This window comes from Sesamum indicum, linkage group LG1, assembly GCF_000512975.1.
Source record: "Sesamum indicum cultivar Zhongzhi No. 13 linkage group LG1, S_indicum_v1.0, whole genome shotgun sequence".
NCBI lineage: Eukaryota > Viridiplantae > Streptophyta > Magnoliopsida > Lamiales > Pedaliaceae > Sesamum > Sesamum indicum.
The window spans coordinates 2178551-2194717 of record NC_026145.1 but is presented as its reverse complement, the minus strand read 5'-3'; the positions used below and the strand labels follow the sequence as shown (position 1 = coordinate 2194717).

Sequence of the window (16167 nt, the reverse complement as noted above, 5' to 3'; positions counted from 1 at the left end):
AGCTTGTTACCATGAAGATACCTGCAGAGATGGTCAGAGGTAAATAAACAACACAAGTGCTAATTCTTAATAGATAAGTGTTCCATAGCTCAAAATTTGTGCAGAAAGATCATCAAATTCTAATGTGCAGGTAACAAACTCAAACATCGTATAACTCAGAAATCATCTCAGAGAAAAAAAACAAGTCTACAAAAAAAACAATACCTTCCTCAGTTCCCAAAACACAAGTTCTAGAATTAACACGTAAATCATCTTACTAGACAGAGTTCCATAACCCAAACATAGTGCAAGATGGTAATGGAAGTTCGATAACATTTATATGAGCACTTGTCTGATCATGCTACTTACAATTTCTCCGTGTATGTTAAATTTCCAAGAATTGGTGGGATTGTTCCACTCAACAAGTTATAGCTTAGATCTCTGAAAAGAACAAAAATTTTCAAGGACAACGGCGGTTAGAGACAATATTAAATTTCAAACTTAATTTTCGGGAATTCAATGCCACAATGTAAAATACACATAAGAGCACTTACAACACTGCAAGTGCTTGCATCAAGCCAATAACTGATGGGATTTGCCCAGAAAAGCGGTTGTTCTGTAGGGACCTAAAGTTGCACCACGGTATATTTGGAATCAATTACAGAATTCAGCTTCAAGTACGTCATGGCGCTTAGGTGGAAAAGATAGAAGAAACACTTACAATGTTGCAACTTGGAGAAATCCAATATTGAAGGGAATCTCACCAGTAAAATTGTTATATGACAAATCCCTATCAACACAGAATATTATTAACTTCACCATGCCGATTATTTCTTAATACAATATTTGCTGTTGGTTAGATACGTACAGAACCTGGAAGGCAGTGCAGTTGCCAATATTATCAGGAATCGAACCACTCAAGCTATTATTTCTAACGTCACTGCAACAGGGCATCCGGAAGTTGGAATCAGGAAATGCTTTGAATGCATGACCTTAGGAGTTTTAAGTGTGGTGATTGGAAACTTACAAGTACCACAAGCCAGTTAGTTGACACATATCAGGAGAGAGTGTACCTTGTAGGTTGTTCCCCCTCAACCCCCTAAGCAAAGAGCAAAATGTTATGAGGATCACGCTCAATCAGTTCCCGATTCCATGTTGGAATGACAGAGCTAAATTTAAGAAAATTAGTCTAACTCACAGGTATTGCAGAACTTCATTCCAGTATAATAGCCTTGGTATTTCTCCACTCAGCTTGTTCTGAGCCAAGTCCCTAGAGCAATGAATTTGGAAGTACTTTATCTCAAATTGTTCATTCTCACAATATAATCCAATTAAGTGCAATACCGACAGTACTCACAGAATTTTCAAGTTAGGAATCTGAGAGAGTGTTGAGGGGATTGGACCAATTAACTTGTTATTTTTCAAAATCCTGTCAAGAGCAGTAAATACATAACTAGTACATAAACAAGAATGGCAATGGCAAGGATTATTTATCACCAAAAGAGTGTAATAAATTAATAATCAACAAATAATAGCAAGATAAGTGCACTTTGCTTTTAACTTACAAATTCTCAAGTTGCTTCAACTTTGACACTGAGAAGGGAATATCTCCATAGAGCTCATTGAATGATAAATCCCTGTGCAATAAAGATAATCTCAACTACTCTGATGATATACTCGTTATTCAGTATTGCTGACACAAATAATAACGTACAAGCTTTCCAGAGCTGAGCAGTCCCCAATCTCATCTGGAATCTGTCCGGAGAGCCTATTCCCCCTCAAGTCACTGGTTGGGTACATACACACAAGAATCATATCATATTAGAGACCGAACACTAAGTATAAAATATATAACTGAACTTGAAAACAAAATGTGAATTTACATAGAGACAAGGCCTTTAAGATGTCCGAATGCAGGTGAAATTTCCCCATCAAGATTCAAACCTGAAAGATTACTGTAAAAGTTGGTGCATAAGTACACATATTGAGGGAAATATCAGACAATGAACAACCGAACATCAAGAAAGTCAATTGAGCAGCAAAGACTACATTATGTAGTTGCATAATCGGTAGAAGTACCGTTTATGAACAGCTAAACCGATGGAAATCTTTGGAGGGGGGGGATAGTTAGAACCTTACAGTGCAACCACATTGAAGGTGACGTTATCACAAGTGATCCCTCTCCACACACAATAATCTGAAGATGGAGTGTCAGTCCAGTCATACAACACATTATCCACATCTCTAAACGACTTCTTCACCTCTAGCAAAATCGCCCCTTTTCTCCAAATAAATAGCAAAAATCAAAGAGGAAAAAAGATAGATACATCAGTACCAAGAATCTAGTGTTTCTGTAGTTTGACTAAAAAAAAAATCTGAAAGTTCAATGCTTGAACAGAAATTGGTTGCTAATAAGACAAAACAAAAGGTTTAGCACAGAGAATGACGTGATTATGTAATAAGGACAAACAAAAAGAAAGCTTTAAAAAGTTAAACAGTAATTAAATGATTAAAATACGAAACTCCAAGTCTACGCTCTAAATAAACCAAGAATGATGACCCATGTTCTAGAAGGCCAAAACGAAACCACAACACTCACCATCATCACTATCCACAGAAGCAGAGTTCAAGAACACTACCAGAAATCCAACAAGAACATATTGTTTCAAACAATTAGCCATAGCCCACTTCTCATATACCAGCTTGCAGTACATCTCAACCATAAACGAGAGAGAACTTAATACATTAAGCCTCAGCCTGCTGGAAAGGACAAACTGAAGTACATTTAAAAAGAGAAGTTGGAAATGGTGATGGGAAGGGTTTGAAAAGGCGAAAGCTGCTAGACTAGCATCAGAGGATGAAGAAGTCTTGGATTCACCGACATGGATGAAAGTGAAAGAAAGAAAAAGAAGATAAGGAATATAAATACAAATACTCTTAAGATTGTGGGAAAATGTGACCAGGGAAGAGAGCAGGCTCTGGCTTTGTAATGTTCAATCACATCGTTCACCAGAGAGCCTTGCAGTGCTGTGAGAGAGAGAGAGAAGAAATAAATGGTATAAATACTGCATGTAAGTAAATGTAGAGAGAGAAACGCATATGTGGAATTGGAGAGAGAATGGAGAATTATTTGAAGAGGGAAAAAGTTAAAAGACCATCTGCCAAGTTCTGATACCAGCCCGCTGCAACATTACATTACAGCTCTCACTTGACAGCTTTCTCTCTCATTAGTATTACCACACTTTCTCTCTCCATACATATATACAGATGAGTATCTCTAAATGTGCAATTCCCCCACCAAAAAGAAAAAAAGAATCTCCACACATATAAATCTAAAGGGCGCATCCAAATTTTATCCAAATTAAATCTTTTTCCAGTTTTCTGTGCTTTACTGAATCACACAGTACACTGCTTCCTCTCCATACATACATATATACATATAGTTACATGCATATCCATAATTGTATCTAAACATAAAGGGTGCCTCAAAATGTCATAAAAATTGCATCTTCTCTTAATTTGGTGATCCTGCAACCCATACCAAGTCGCTGTCTTTGCATGGAGAGGAGAGCTCAAGAAAGCAACCCTTTCTTTAGTTGACAACAAAACACTTTTTCTTCTCTTTAACCAAATTACCAATATTCTTGGTGCATCATGTTACTTTCATATATCCTATAAATTAAATATAGCTGCCAATTTGCATTCCTTAAAATTCTTCTGCATTTCCCATATATTGCTGCAGTTTCTGTTTTACTTGGACTGAATTTTCAATGATGCTTTACTCTCTCTATATACAGTACCTTTGAAATGTACTAATGGATTCTTGCATAATTTGTTTTAGTCCTATGTAATATTATAAGAAAATGTTGGTATACAGAATCAGCTGTCAAAATTCTGATTCAAATTAGATTTTAAGAAAATTGTACTTTTGATTCTACACAATAGATGGTATTATATTTTTTATCCCATAGTTTGTTTACGGGCTTAGCATATGTCCTATAGAATAAAAAATTGTAATATTTTTTGTCTCACAGGATAAAATTGTAGCATATTTGATCTTATAAGATAAATTCTGTAGATTTCTTGTCCCAAATACGACAATTTTTTAACTTATGAAATCAAATGTATTAAGCTTATAACTTGTAGGACCAAAAATATAAATTTTATTATAAAAAAATATTGGTATACAATAATGACATATCAAGTGCATTGTTTTGTATATGCCCGGCTTAATTAAAAGATAGAGAAACGAGGAAAAGAAAATTTGATAATCATAACAAAAGAAGATTGAAAATTACAAACGTACTAAATAACTTTGAACTTTCTAGGTAATAACAAATGATTTATATGGAAAAAGAGGAATTTTTATTTGATTGAGAAAAATGAAATTTGGAAGAATAAAAGGGATATGAATGTGGATTGGGAAAATAAATAATAGAGCATTGGAAAAGAAAAACATCCATAAATAACAACATGCATCATTTGTGGTCGTGCATATATATAAAATTAATTTCGTTTTACACATGCATTGGATATGTGGTCTCAAACAATGCTTGCCGGATTCAGGCAACAATATATAAATGTAATCTTTTTGTAATGATAAATTTAGTAAAAGGTAGTAATCACAGAATATTTAGTATACCTTTATGCCAGATGTAATTGAATATTTGGACTCCAATTGTATATATACCCAAATTCGCATATGGGCATTGTAGAATTTGCAAATTTTTTACATTTAATTTTGTCAATCATCTTAACATCTATATACTTTTACTACTAAGTTACAAGAAACTTAATTTACTATTGTTGAAATTTCATACAAAATTCAAAAGATCACAAATGATGTTGAGTATTCAATTATTGTATTAATGTGCTATCTAATTCCACCAATATGTTTGTAGCTTCATAATTGATACTTACTTAGGTAATGAAATAAATTTCGACAGATATTAATAAATGTCGCAATTTTCAACCTTGGGGCTATGGACTATTGACTATTGAACATTGACCCTTCATTCATTAAAATCACATTTTATTCTCCAATACAAATGCAAAAAACTACCCAAAAATAAGAAAATAATATGTTAAGAATTATAATAGACGGATGAAAATAATCAAATTTTTGGGATATATATATGAAATTAAAAAAAAAATATATATATATATAGAAAGAGAGAGAGAGAGACTCATTTACAGCAGTCAATATCGGATGAGATAGAGGTGATATATGTGGCTTTCGAAATAAAAAGGGAGAAGGCCCCACAAAAAGGATGAAATTGCAATACGACCCCGAAACTTTTCAATCCTACCGTCAGACGAAAGTTACCTTAGCAACTTTGCATACCTCGGGAAGGCCACTTGTCCATTCATTCACTCTGACATTAATAATACTGAAACAGTAGTGTGGGGCTTACATTTCTCCAAAAGCCTGACACTTTTGACGGACACCTTAACGCCGTTAGTGCCCCTGTCCCTGCAGTTCCTTTCAGTGCCCCATTGCCTGTCCCACGACTTTAAAGAATGTCCCCAATTACGTTATAACTCTCAATCACTGTTTACAAATATTTCTCAGAAGCTTTTGTTCTTCTAAATAACTAAGAATATAGATGTCACAAATGATATTATGAATTTGGTTGCATTGCTTCTACATTTATAATTACTGGATCGACAAAGATTCTGCTGTATGATATTGTTATGTGATCTTAGTATCTACATTCTACCAACACCTGGACTAAGCTTTTCTTACTATAAGAATCAACCACCGCACTACTGATTCAATTCTTGGATAGAGGTGCAAATATGTTAATAAATTGTGTGACATTGGGCCTAATCATATGTAGAGCCCATCAAAACAAGTGACCCACCACGTGTTTAAGTTGTATATAATATCTATATAGATCAACCAATTCTCTTAATATTATTTATTTTAGGGAATTAATTGGCTCTATTTTTTTTTTACTATATCTGAAAAAAGAATCATGCTGGTTGGGGGATAGACTAGGGCCCAGTATCACATGCAAATCATTTTTGCACGAAAATGGCTCCAACAACATATGTTCCCACTCACGTGCCCATTTAATGTCTCAATTTCACATTTTCTTTTTATATGTTTAAAAATATCTACGTATATAAAAAATAATAAGCGTCAATTCTTCTGTACCCATGAACATAGCCCAAAAGAAGGCCCAATTCTTCTACCGTAGCCTACTACGAAATCAAGAAAAGGTCATGTATCCAATCCAAGATTTTGAAATCAAGCAAGCTGTTCCCACAAGTATAGTATACCAAAAGCGGCTTACTTAACAAGCCAATGCACAGTCCATTACAAACCAAAATCAAACTCTGAATGCATAATAAGCCAATGCAATCAAACCAGCCACTGCAATAGGCCTAAGACTAAGGTTTCTGGACAAAGCAACAGCACCACTACAAGCATCATTAGCACCGCTGAAGCATCCAGGCCGGGTTATCTTGGCAGCGCCTCCTTCCGGGACGAAGCTGCTGTTTGATTTCCCACTACTAAACAGCACACACCAGAAATACGGAGCACCACCATCTGAGCCACTCACAGCAGCACCCATCTCCGAATGATTCTTGCTATGGACTATTTCTAGGCTCTTTTCGTTTTTCATCAGAATCTCTGAAAATGCTTCTGATGGCTTCACGTACTTGGACTGGCATCCAAGTAGACGGCCCGTGATTGGAGCAAGGGTGGAGACCTCTACACCACAGTTGGGCGCAAATGTTTCAGCAAACTCGGAATCAGCAGGTCTCTTGGCTTTCGGCCCACCCACAACGCTGCAATCGCCCTGGAACGCCTTTATGTACTGGAGAGCAATACATGCCAGGCCTGGGTTGCTGTACAAGCCTGACGATTTACTTGCAGTCCGATTAGCATTAATTGCGGCAACAAGCTCGTCAGCAGGGTTGTCCGTAACTTTATCTACATTCCAACAGCAAATTAATGTGGTTCTATCAAACTCCATGTTCACTACATAAATGCCACCACCAACACGCAAAGGAACAAAATGGAACTAGTACATGAACTAATAAAGACTAAAGCATGTCCTTGCACAATAATGTGTTTGTATTGATTCTGACAGCATCACCTAACAAAGACTATACCATTATATGTGTAATCACACCTACCGTTTCTAGTCCACAGGGAGTGTTTTGTGGTATTAAGATCTCGAACACCAATTACGAAGTTGCAATAATTGGAGCCCAGAAGCTATACACAAGACTAGTGAAAAGTTTTAAAGCAAGAATCGGAGCCAACAAAATCCCAAAAGATTTTCCTTTGCTAAGTAGAACTTATCCCAGATTTTGGTAATAAAAAAAACTGATCTGGGCATAGATATTTGAGATGGTTAACGACAAAACGAGATCCCAAATGAGAAAAATCTGCAGAAAGCATAGAAAATCCAATACCCATCTGGAGATCTATCTAGAAAACAATAAAAGAATTCAGACATAAGTTTACCCAAGCCACAATCTCTTATGCTATTCTACTTGCAAATGTGGAAAGAATCGAAATAATGCTCTACTTACAAAAGGAAACACCGACAAGGACCACCACAATACAATTAAACTTGAACTTCACAAAAACTGAGTGGCAATAAATGAGCACAATGAAAACCCAAGTTCATTAACTGAAACAAATCATATCCATCATGTTCCTCCAATTTTCATGTCCCTTTTTAGGACATTGCACTTGCAATTAAGCAGTTCGTATATGAAAATCAGGTTTAAGAGTTTCTTGAAAGAGAATATAAAAGTAGATAAGAAGGGATCTTACTTTGAACACTCGCGGAAACCGAGATGAAGAAAATGCAGAGAAGATAGAAGCGGGTCGTGTTTGTTGCCATAGGTGGAAATAAGAGACGAGAAAGAGAGAGAAGTTGCTGTAAAAGCAAGGAACAGTAGTTGTCGCAGTTTCTGTCTGCTTCAATCTCATGGTCGTAGTTATTAACTAAAATAGGCAGCGGAGACGCAGCCGCTTAACAGTTTGCTCCCTCAAGTTCATGAAAATTTAGGTTTGCATCAGAAAAAAGTGACAATTTGCAAGGCGTTCCTCAACTGTATGACGCAATAATTTCATTTTAATAATAACAATATAATTATGTAAGGTATTCAGCACAGGCTGGAAAATGTTTGATCTTTTGACTAACTTATACTTCAGAATTCAGATATTACTTTGGGCATTTGATGTCAATTCATGAAAAATGCCTCTGCCCAACTTTATATATTTCATTGGAATTTTAACGCCCTAAGACAATAACAAAAAGGGGACTGGCTCTGTTTTGAGCGATCATGTTCTGTTCTTCACGAACCCTTGTCATGTTATCTAGTGCAAGTAACAAACTTGAAATCTTTTGAAGCATTAGCATCATATGAAGGGTGGCTAGTATCTCGAATTTGACTTGCATTATTTGCTCCAGCTCTGGGCTACCAAGTTAAAAGCCGCAGTCAAAGCATATCAAAAGGTTACACTTACTACATACCAAGATCAAGAAAATTTATCAATAGGTCAATTTCACATAAATTCTGCTTTGGTACAACAGAGCCAACGTTCCCTACCATCTCACGGAACCCCCTACAGGTAGCTTATAGGCAGTAGTGAGCAGGCCTTCCTAAAAATGACATGCATAAGAGATATGCTGTGAAAACAATTTTTCCATATTTCTTACATCAGACAACCTATTTCAAGCACTAATAATTGAAACAAGAGTCGGTACACATTCACCATATACAAGAGAATGGTGCAAATGGTTCACATGCTGCTAGTTCTCTATAAATCCAAACAACTTGTTCAGCCAATGCTTCAACTTGATGAGCATCATGTTGGTGCTAAGCTGCTGAAGATGCGCTTCAAACTCGGGCATACTGCGCGAATCATTCCCATGCTCAATGGCGATATCTGTTAAGCGGAAAGAAAGATCATAAATAGAGAACATGTCCACTTTTACCTAGAACATTGAGGTTCGATGCAATATAATGATCACAAAATAATGAAGTCCTACCTTTGGACAGAACCGAATGTCAAGCGTCTCAAGCATGTTACATCCCATTATGGCTGCCTCCATAGCTTCCTCATTGATATTACAGGACTGGTAATCCCATATGTGCAAAACAAAGGATAAATAGGGTTAGAGGGCTACAAAAACAGGCGGCAAGTTCGACTGGTAAGTGACAAGGTTCAAAGAATAGTTACATTAAAGGCTCTATGCAACATCACAGAATTGGAAAGAGTACTTAAATCGTGGACTCCGATGTATATATAATTAATGATTACTCATAAAAATGTCCATTCACCCACTAGCTAAAGATATTTGTAGCAGCTCTAAATGCCTTTCAAATCTGAACTCCTATTATTGGTTTTTAACCATAAAGGGCGACTTCCTCTATATTACTCCTATATTGCGTGTATGTTATTCTGAAGGGGGGGATTTGATGCTGCCCAAGGGGTAGGTGCTCGACTTCCGAACCATAAATCATACATTTTGAAGTGAACATTACACCACAATATTCGGATCAAAAGGTTCTAAAATGAGTTGGACATATGACCATTCCCGATGTTTCACATGCCCACCTATACAGAATAACACACCAAAAGATCAAGTAAATTGACTGGAGTCACATAAAAACTATGAAGCTCCAGAATGGATAAAATGAAATGTACTTGGGCGTACTGAGACTAGAGTCTCCACAGTCTTTACTGAAGCATGTTAATAACTCAATCAGCAAATTCTCAAAAAAATAGGAATCATGATGCAAGGATTTAATTCTCACAGCTGGTTTAGCCTGGTCTAAGAAAGCCTGTGCACTGCCTTGACTTTCAGAAACAGAGCAGAATAGACCACATATCCAAACTTCTGTAGTATCGCAATATTTACAACTCAAAAAAATATCAAACAGAAAAAAGCTGCAAGCATATTCAATAAAAATCTCAAATAGAACGATCAACCACAGCCACTCATAGAGATTAAGGAATTTTTGTGGTGCCTGGGCAGTTGGTTTACATGAACAGCAGTCCTTGCACACAAACACTTACCATATCAAATGTTACAATACTCTAAAATAAGGAGAAAAGATACCTGAAGAAAAAGACTGGTCAACCTTGGACAGTCGAGCGTCAATATTTCCAAGGAGTTGCAATTGCTTGACAAAGTAAGATAAACCACCATGAGGGAAGGACAATAAGTGCGTCACTATCACGCGTAACATGATTATATAGTGGGATAAAACATACCTTAAATTCAGAATAAACAAATTGCAACATGATATGTCAACTTCCTTCAAGTTCGAAGACAGAGAAAGGTTTAATGATGATAAATGGAAACATCTCGCTGTAGGAGGAATAACCACCTTCTTGATATTCGGACACCCAACACAGTTCAGGTTCTGCAACAACCGGTTGGCTTGGAATTGAGGCATGACGACATTTCCAAGAGAAGGTGATTCATGCGACCCATGAAAAGTGCTCGTGGCAGACAGCCTCTCAATTCGAGAACCCCAATCCAAGTCATGCATGTTGACACAACCATTCAAGCTGACATGAGTTAAATGTTGACAGCAAGCAAGCAACTCCTCTATTGCTGACTGGCAGAGTGTCCCGTAGGACAAGTCCAGTTCGCAGAGCACTGGGAGAGCATTGCCTTTGTAGAGAGGCTCCAAGGATGTATCACAAAGATACTTGCATGCTTGCAATTTTAGAACCTACAAAATCAGAAAAAAACACAAGTAGTCTTCATGCAGTCAACAACAACCAACTTCTCTCAATTTACCACCAGTGAACCTAGATTGTCCTGGATTTATACATACAAAACCAAAGGCATGAAAGAAACAGCAAAAGCACTTGGAGTGAATACTTCAAGTCCCAAATATCTAATGGAAACAGATAACACACCTTCAAATGAAAACAGGAGTCATAAACAGGCTGCAAATTAACCAAAAAGGTGTAGGATAGATCGAGGTAGGTCAAGCTTCGAAGGCAGTTCAAAGATGCAAGTCCATCAGCGCCAATGGAGGGGCATGACATTAATACCAAGGATTCAATAAGCGGGCATGATGATGTTGTAGCTGATAAACAATCATCCTTGAGTTGGCTGCACAAGCACCAATTGGAATTAACCAGTTAGACACAATGAAGAATAGACAATCAAGCATCGACTAAAATCTCACAGGAGATATTGCTAGTGACATGTGTTAAAGAATCAGTACAACCGAGAATCACCTGCAAAAAGATGCATCCAGAGATGCCAGAAGCGGGCATTCAATGAATGCCTCAGATAATACACCACATCCCTTCAATTCAAGAGAAACCATGCGTGGCGCTTCAATATGGAGTACATTTAATTTGGGACATATTCCCAAATTCAAGGACCTAAGACCAACCTGCAATTGAAATATAATCGATCCACAAGCATGATAAGTAAAAGTAACCAAGTACTATTCATCTCAAATGGTAGATGTTTAAGTTTACAGGAAAATTATAAATGAACAGATGCAAACAGGATATGGAAACAATTTCTGATAAAAAATCGAAAAAACATTTTTTTTATTAAAGGCAGCAATAAGATATAAATGATTCCAAACCCCATAGACGAGATAAGGAAGATAATATGATGGTCACTTACAGGTGAAAATGTTGCTCTCTCAAGATGATCACAACCATCTAATGATATCTGCTCAAGATAAGGGCAAGTGACATCAACGGAAGTTATTGCACGACAACCAGCAAGTGAAAGATTAACAAGAGAAGTACTGCAGAAGCTCACTGCTGTCAAGTTCTGTAAGTGCAATAGCTACTATTAGATATAATAACCATGATATACAACATCCCATGGAAAGACCAAGAATAGGAAAATATATCTTTTTACAAGAAAATGCCGAATGTGCGTATCACAAATGCAACCAAAAGAAGATAGCTAAGTATTATCAGAAAGGAATCGCACAACTATTGCAAGGTGGACGACCCAAAAGCAAACAAAGAGTGAAGCAGAAATAAAGTAATATCGGACTTTAGCATATGCGGACAACAGAAAGAGAAACAGCTAAACAATGACACCCTATGCAATACAATCCAGGGGGGAGGCTGCAAGCCAGTAATTTGGCACAAAACTGGCAGTTTGAGTGTCTGGAAAGGCAGTCCATAAGAGAGTAAAGCTACTCCATTGGGCATCAAATCTATGTATAATGTCAATGGATGTTGGCATATGAGCACCACAATAATCCTATACTTCCAGTGGAAATGATTAACGTGGGAAAGTTATAGTGATGGCTACTCTTCCACAAAAAAGTTAGACCGCGAGGATAAGAGAATTATTTGTCTTTTTTTCTTTTTTGCAGGAAAAAGGGAGACCTTTGAGCATGAAAGTACCCAGCATAACAGATAACCTGTGAATAACAGTACAGCAGTACCATAACTTTAGCAACCGAAAGAGATAATGCTACAGCTAACATCATTCCACAGAGAACCTGCCACTACAGTAGGGGCCATAGATGACAAATAGACCTGAAATAGGATCTGTTCATTCAGTATAAACTTCTCTGTGTCAGATTGGCCTCCACTTCAAGAAAGAATCCCCATAACGCATTCCAATTTAGAAATAAAGAGTTCCCTTGAACTTACAAAACAGGTTAAGATATGATTCTATGAATGCCCTGGGCACCAATATCACTTGAAGAGTAGGTCGGAAACAGTATCATTTCTCTTGCAGGTTTGACTTTTCCAGAAGCATAATATTCTTTCAGTTGTCAATTTACACTTTTTGTGTCTAAATTTTTTAATAGCCCAAGCATACCTGTCGTCCCCTTTTCTGATATCTGATGACTAAGAATGAAAGTAAAACTGAAGAATGCATATTACTATCCCATGAGACTAAAATATGTAAATCAGCTGTAGATAACCAGTGCTCCACATGGATAACAATAAATACTTTAAAATACTGAGGGGCCAATTTTTTTTTTTTTAAATGACCTCATTCAGCTTCTTCATAGTTATAAGAGGGTGGGTTGTATATTATTAGTACACAAAATTATTGCTCCTCATGATCAAGTTTGGCAAATTGATAGAAATTGCAAATATTAGAGAGGACATTACAGAAGTAATAGAGACAAGAATTACAGAGATGAACCTCGCAATTATCAAGCACCAATGATCTCAGTACAGGACAGCCTCCGGTGCTACTGAAAACTTCACAAATGGAATTTGTCAAAGATTCACATTCAGTAAGGTCTACTTCCTCCAAGCAATGGCATTGCAACTCTAACATGGTCAAACTTTCTTGCTTTTGCAAAAATAATTTCTGCAAGAACATTTTTGGGAAAATACTTATTCCCAGGTTTAACAATATAAATTGAAGGAAAATATAAACAGATCGGAGCAGGAGATTGATCAAAATATTGAAGAGATTGCATACTTTAAGGGCATTTGATGTAATACTGATTCTCTGGAGAGAAGGACAATTGGAAACAGTAATTGATGACAGCACACTGCTTCTTAAATTTAAATCAACAAATCTGCAAATATGCGAGTAAAGAATTACTCCCTGAAAAAAACATGTTAAGGCTTAGAGGCAAGATTAGGACATACTTGCGGCAGTGTACAAGCCTTATGTTCTTCAGGCGCTGAAGATCCAAAGACACTGATGTCAATAAACTGCAATTATCAAGCTCAAGAACCTAAAATACATATACAATAAATATCAGCAACTTCCAATGTAAATATTTATCTAACTTGCAAATTGCTGAAAAGCTCATGTAAGCATTAATTCAAACCTCTAGCATATAACTATGAGCTATAGCAGCCATAGAAGCCGATGTAATACCCTCACAACTGTGAAGCTTCAGAACTGTCAACATTGGCAGTCTCACGGACTCCCGAGGAGAAACACAAGTTAGATAAAACATACATATGCTATCAGTGAAAATGAATTAAAAAGAGATCTTACTTCAAGAGAGATGTTTTGGCAGTATGAAGCATCAAGAAAACGGAGATTTCCACAAGACATAGCTATTTCTCGTAGTGTCTCGTCACTAACGCATGAACAATTTGACATATCCAAGGATTCCAAGAGTGGGCATGATGTTGCTGCTGAACGAATTGCGGCATCCGAAAGCTTATGGCAAGAAGCTATATCAAGTTCATGCAAAAGCGGACAATTGAGAACAACGTGTGGCATACTACTCCGCTTTAGAGACAAGGTTTCAAGCTGTGGGCACCTGAGAAAGAACCATGATTTATAATATCATGGATGCATCAATAGAATTTTAAAATATGACTCGAAACAATTATCACCTGATGGAAACACGGAGCACACGGCATTTCACTATCTGAAGCTCATGCAATCTATCATGATAAATGGGTATTTCCTGAATGCCATTACCCAATGTAGTGTCATTCACTGTTAAAGTCCTCAACATATGGCAATCAGTTAGGGCTTGGAAAAAAGTTTCGCCTAACTGGCCTTTGCCCAAAGTCAAAACCTCAAGATTTCTGGGGCAAAATAATAAAAATCAGAAACATCCTAGAGGTTGCGAAGCTAAAAAATTTATTTAAAAGTATCAATATTTAAATTACCTTAATGAAGAGACTGCTTTCATTCCGAGTTGATGTATAGCAGGAGTACCATAAACATTTACTGCAGTAGCATTTGGATATCGTTGACACATGTCCTCAACTGAAAAAACCAAACAACTGATCAATGCTATGTAGCAGAAATCTATATCTGTGCATTAAATTATAGCACTGGAAATCGGTACTGTACTCACATTGTTGCACAGAGATGGGTCGATTCTCAAAATTCAAATAACGCCAGAAATCTTCATGAGAACTTGCATCCCTCCACTGTTTACAAACTCTTGCTGCATGACAAAGATCAACGTGATCCAAGAAAGAGAAGACCTACAGCACAAAACAATAGTAAGATCCAACTGAACTTCAAACAAATAAGAACTAGCAATTTCTTCTGATTGCAACATTTATGTACCATATGCAACAAGTCATCAGTAAGATCCATGCGAACTTCTAACGAGTCTCCCATTTTTAAGGAGTCACTATTTTTTCCAGCATCATCCCCAGCAATAGTAGAATCAGGCACAACCTCATCACCAATCTCCTCATGCACAGGAGCAAAGTAATGAATTTCATTTTCGAAACTAGTGCTCCAATCCCTGCACAAGAGAAGAATTACAACTAGGCTAGTGGCTTTCTGTAATAGGCAAGGGCCAAGGGCCATATCTCTGAGGAGAAAACTGACGGCAACACAAGAATTCCTGGCCTGTCCACCTGGTAGGGCATCCAGGACATACCGCCAGGCGGTCCAGAATATTTACACAAAGCTAAGAAATTATGCCATCTTGGAACACTCAATTTAGATCACTATCCATAGGTGGATCGAACAGTGTGATTCTTATGAGACGAAGAAAGTAGAGTAAGTGGCTTGCGAGGAGCAGAAAAAGACTTTCTAACCACTGGAAGAGGTTAGAAAGACAATTAACTGACAAGCTCAGAACCCCTGGAAAAGCCAAACAAACCTAAAAAGATTAGATTTCAGTTCAACTTGGTGATGGACAAAATAACTAGCTTCTTCCGTGTATATCTTTCTCATGCCTCATACTAATTTTGCAATAGAATAAGTTCCACCTATTACCAGTAGCCCAATGAGAGTCACAAGCTCAATCAGACAATGATAGGCAAGGAATGGAATTCACAACAACAGATCTTGTACGAGACTGTGCAATGGTAATACAGGCACATCCATGCAACAACACAGAGATACTCATAGTTATAGAAAGAAAGAAATCTCACAGAGAAAAAGAATGAACTTTTGGTCGTTTATTCTGAGTATCACCCAAGCAATTCTCTCTTCCCATAGCAATGGCTGTCGATGTTGAAGATGAAGGCTCATCACCCAACCCCAAATTCAAATTAACATCCACTTTCAGGCCCTGAATTTCACTACCACCAGTAGTGGGACATCTTGACTCCACGTCAGTTATCCGCTGCAAAAGATCATGGCTTTTCTCGCCATCAAAGTCAAACCTCTTGTTATTCTCCCTCCTGTTTGCTCTCTCATCATTCACTTGCGACCCAAACTCCTTCCCTTCACCACCAACATTGTCAAAAGCTTCCCAAAACCCTAACTTAGAATCATCATTCTCCATCTCCTCACCCTCATTTCC

At 37.2% G+C, this 16167-nt stretch overlaps 3 protein-coding genes across 4 annotated transcripts in view; all 3 read right to left on the bottom strand.

The window, feature by feature from the left end:
• The window catches only part of LOC105155317 (LRR receptor-like serine/threonine-protein kinase ERECTA), a 6831-nt gene extending 3683 nt beyond the window's left edge, over nucleotides 1-3148 (bottom strand). Inside the window, 13 exon segments of the mRNA XM_011071217.2 lie at nucleotides 1-21; nucleotides 349-420; nucleotides 534-605; nucleotides 701-769; nucleotides 848-919; nucleotides 1007-1078; nucleotides 1178-1249; nucleotides 1337-1408; nucleotides 1545-1616; nucleotides 1694-1765; nucleotides 1863-1934; nucleotides 2119-2257; nucleotides 2579-3148. Coding sequence (XP_011069519.1) covers nucleotides 1-21; nucleotides 349-420; nucleotides 534-605; nucleotides 701-769; nucleotides 848-919; nucleotides 1007-1078; nucleotides 1178-1249; nucleotides 1337-1408; nucleotides 1545-1616; nucleotides 1694-1765; nucleotides 1863-1934; nucleotides 2119-2257; nucleotides 2579-2702 — 1001 coding nt within the window. The 5' untranslated portion in view covers nucleotides 2703-3148.
• On the bottom strand, nucleotides 6209-8019 carry LOC105180349. Its single transcript, XM_011071026.2, has 2 exons — nucleotides 7778-8019; nucleotides 6209-6922 (listed from the first exon to the last, which is right to left on the bottom strand). Exons 1-2 carry the CDS (start codon nucleotides 7845-7847, stop codon nucleotides 6315-6317), a joined length of 678 nt encoding a protein of 225 aa, XP_011069328.1. The 5' UTR covers nucleotides 7848-8019; the 3' UTR covers nucleotides 6209-6314.
• On the bottom strand, nucleotides 8457-16161 carry LOC105180262 (F-box/LRR-repeat protein 15). Of its 2 annotated transcripts, none has more exons than XM_011103965.2 (17): nucleotides 15794-16161; nucleotides 14973-15156; nucleotides 14755-14887; nucleotides 14564-14663; nucleotides 14282-14479; nucleotides 13935-14205; nucleotides 13762-13860; nucleotides 13577-13665; nucleotides 13404-13503; nucleotides 13119-13289; nucleotides 11619-11771; nucleotides 11216-11376; nucleotides 10889-11087; nucleotides 10232-10698; nucleotides 10077-10140; nucleotides 9003-9089; nucleotides 8457-8899 (listed from the first exon to the last, which is right to left on the bottom strand). In XM_011103965.2, exons 1-17 carry the CDS (start codon nucleotides 16147-16149, stop codon nucleotides 8819-8821), a joined length of 2913 nt encoding a protein of 970 aa, XP_011102267.1. In that variant the 5' UTR covers nucleotides 16150-16161; the 3' UTR covers nucleotides 8457-8818. The 2 variants fall into 2 exon arrangements, with proteins under 2 accessions (XP_011102267.1, XP_020549941.1); XM_020694282.1 differs by having other exon boundaries at nucleotides 11619-11666.

Bases quoted from the DNA above. Each gene is read 5' to 3' on its own strand.
- LOC105180349 (XM_011071026.2), bottom strand. From the start codon at position 7,847: ATGGCAACAAACACGACCCGCTTCTATCTTCTCTGCATTTTCTTCATC. The intron at 6,923-7,777 runs GTAAGATCCCTT...GTTGGAATGTAG, and splicing joins GGTTTCCGCGAGTGTTCAAA to ATAAAGTTACGGACAACCCT.
- LOC105180262 (XM_011103965.2), bottom strand. From the start codon at position 16,149: ATGGAGAATGATGATTCTAAGTTAGGGTTTTGGGAAGCTTTTGACAAT. The intron at 14,888-14,972 runs GTACATAAATGT...TTTGTGCTGTAG, and splicing joins CTGATGACTTGTTGCATATG to GTCTTCTCTTTCTTGGATCA. The intron at 14,480-14,563 runs GTAATTTAAATA...ATTTTGCCCCAG, and splicing joins AAAGCAGTCTCTTCATTAAG to AAATCTTGAGGTTTTGACTT.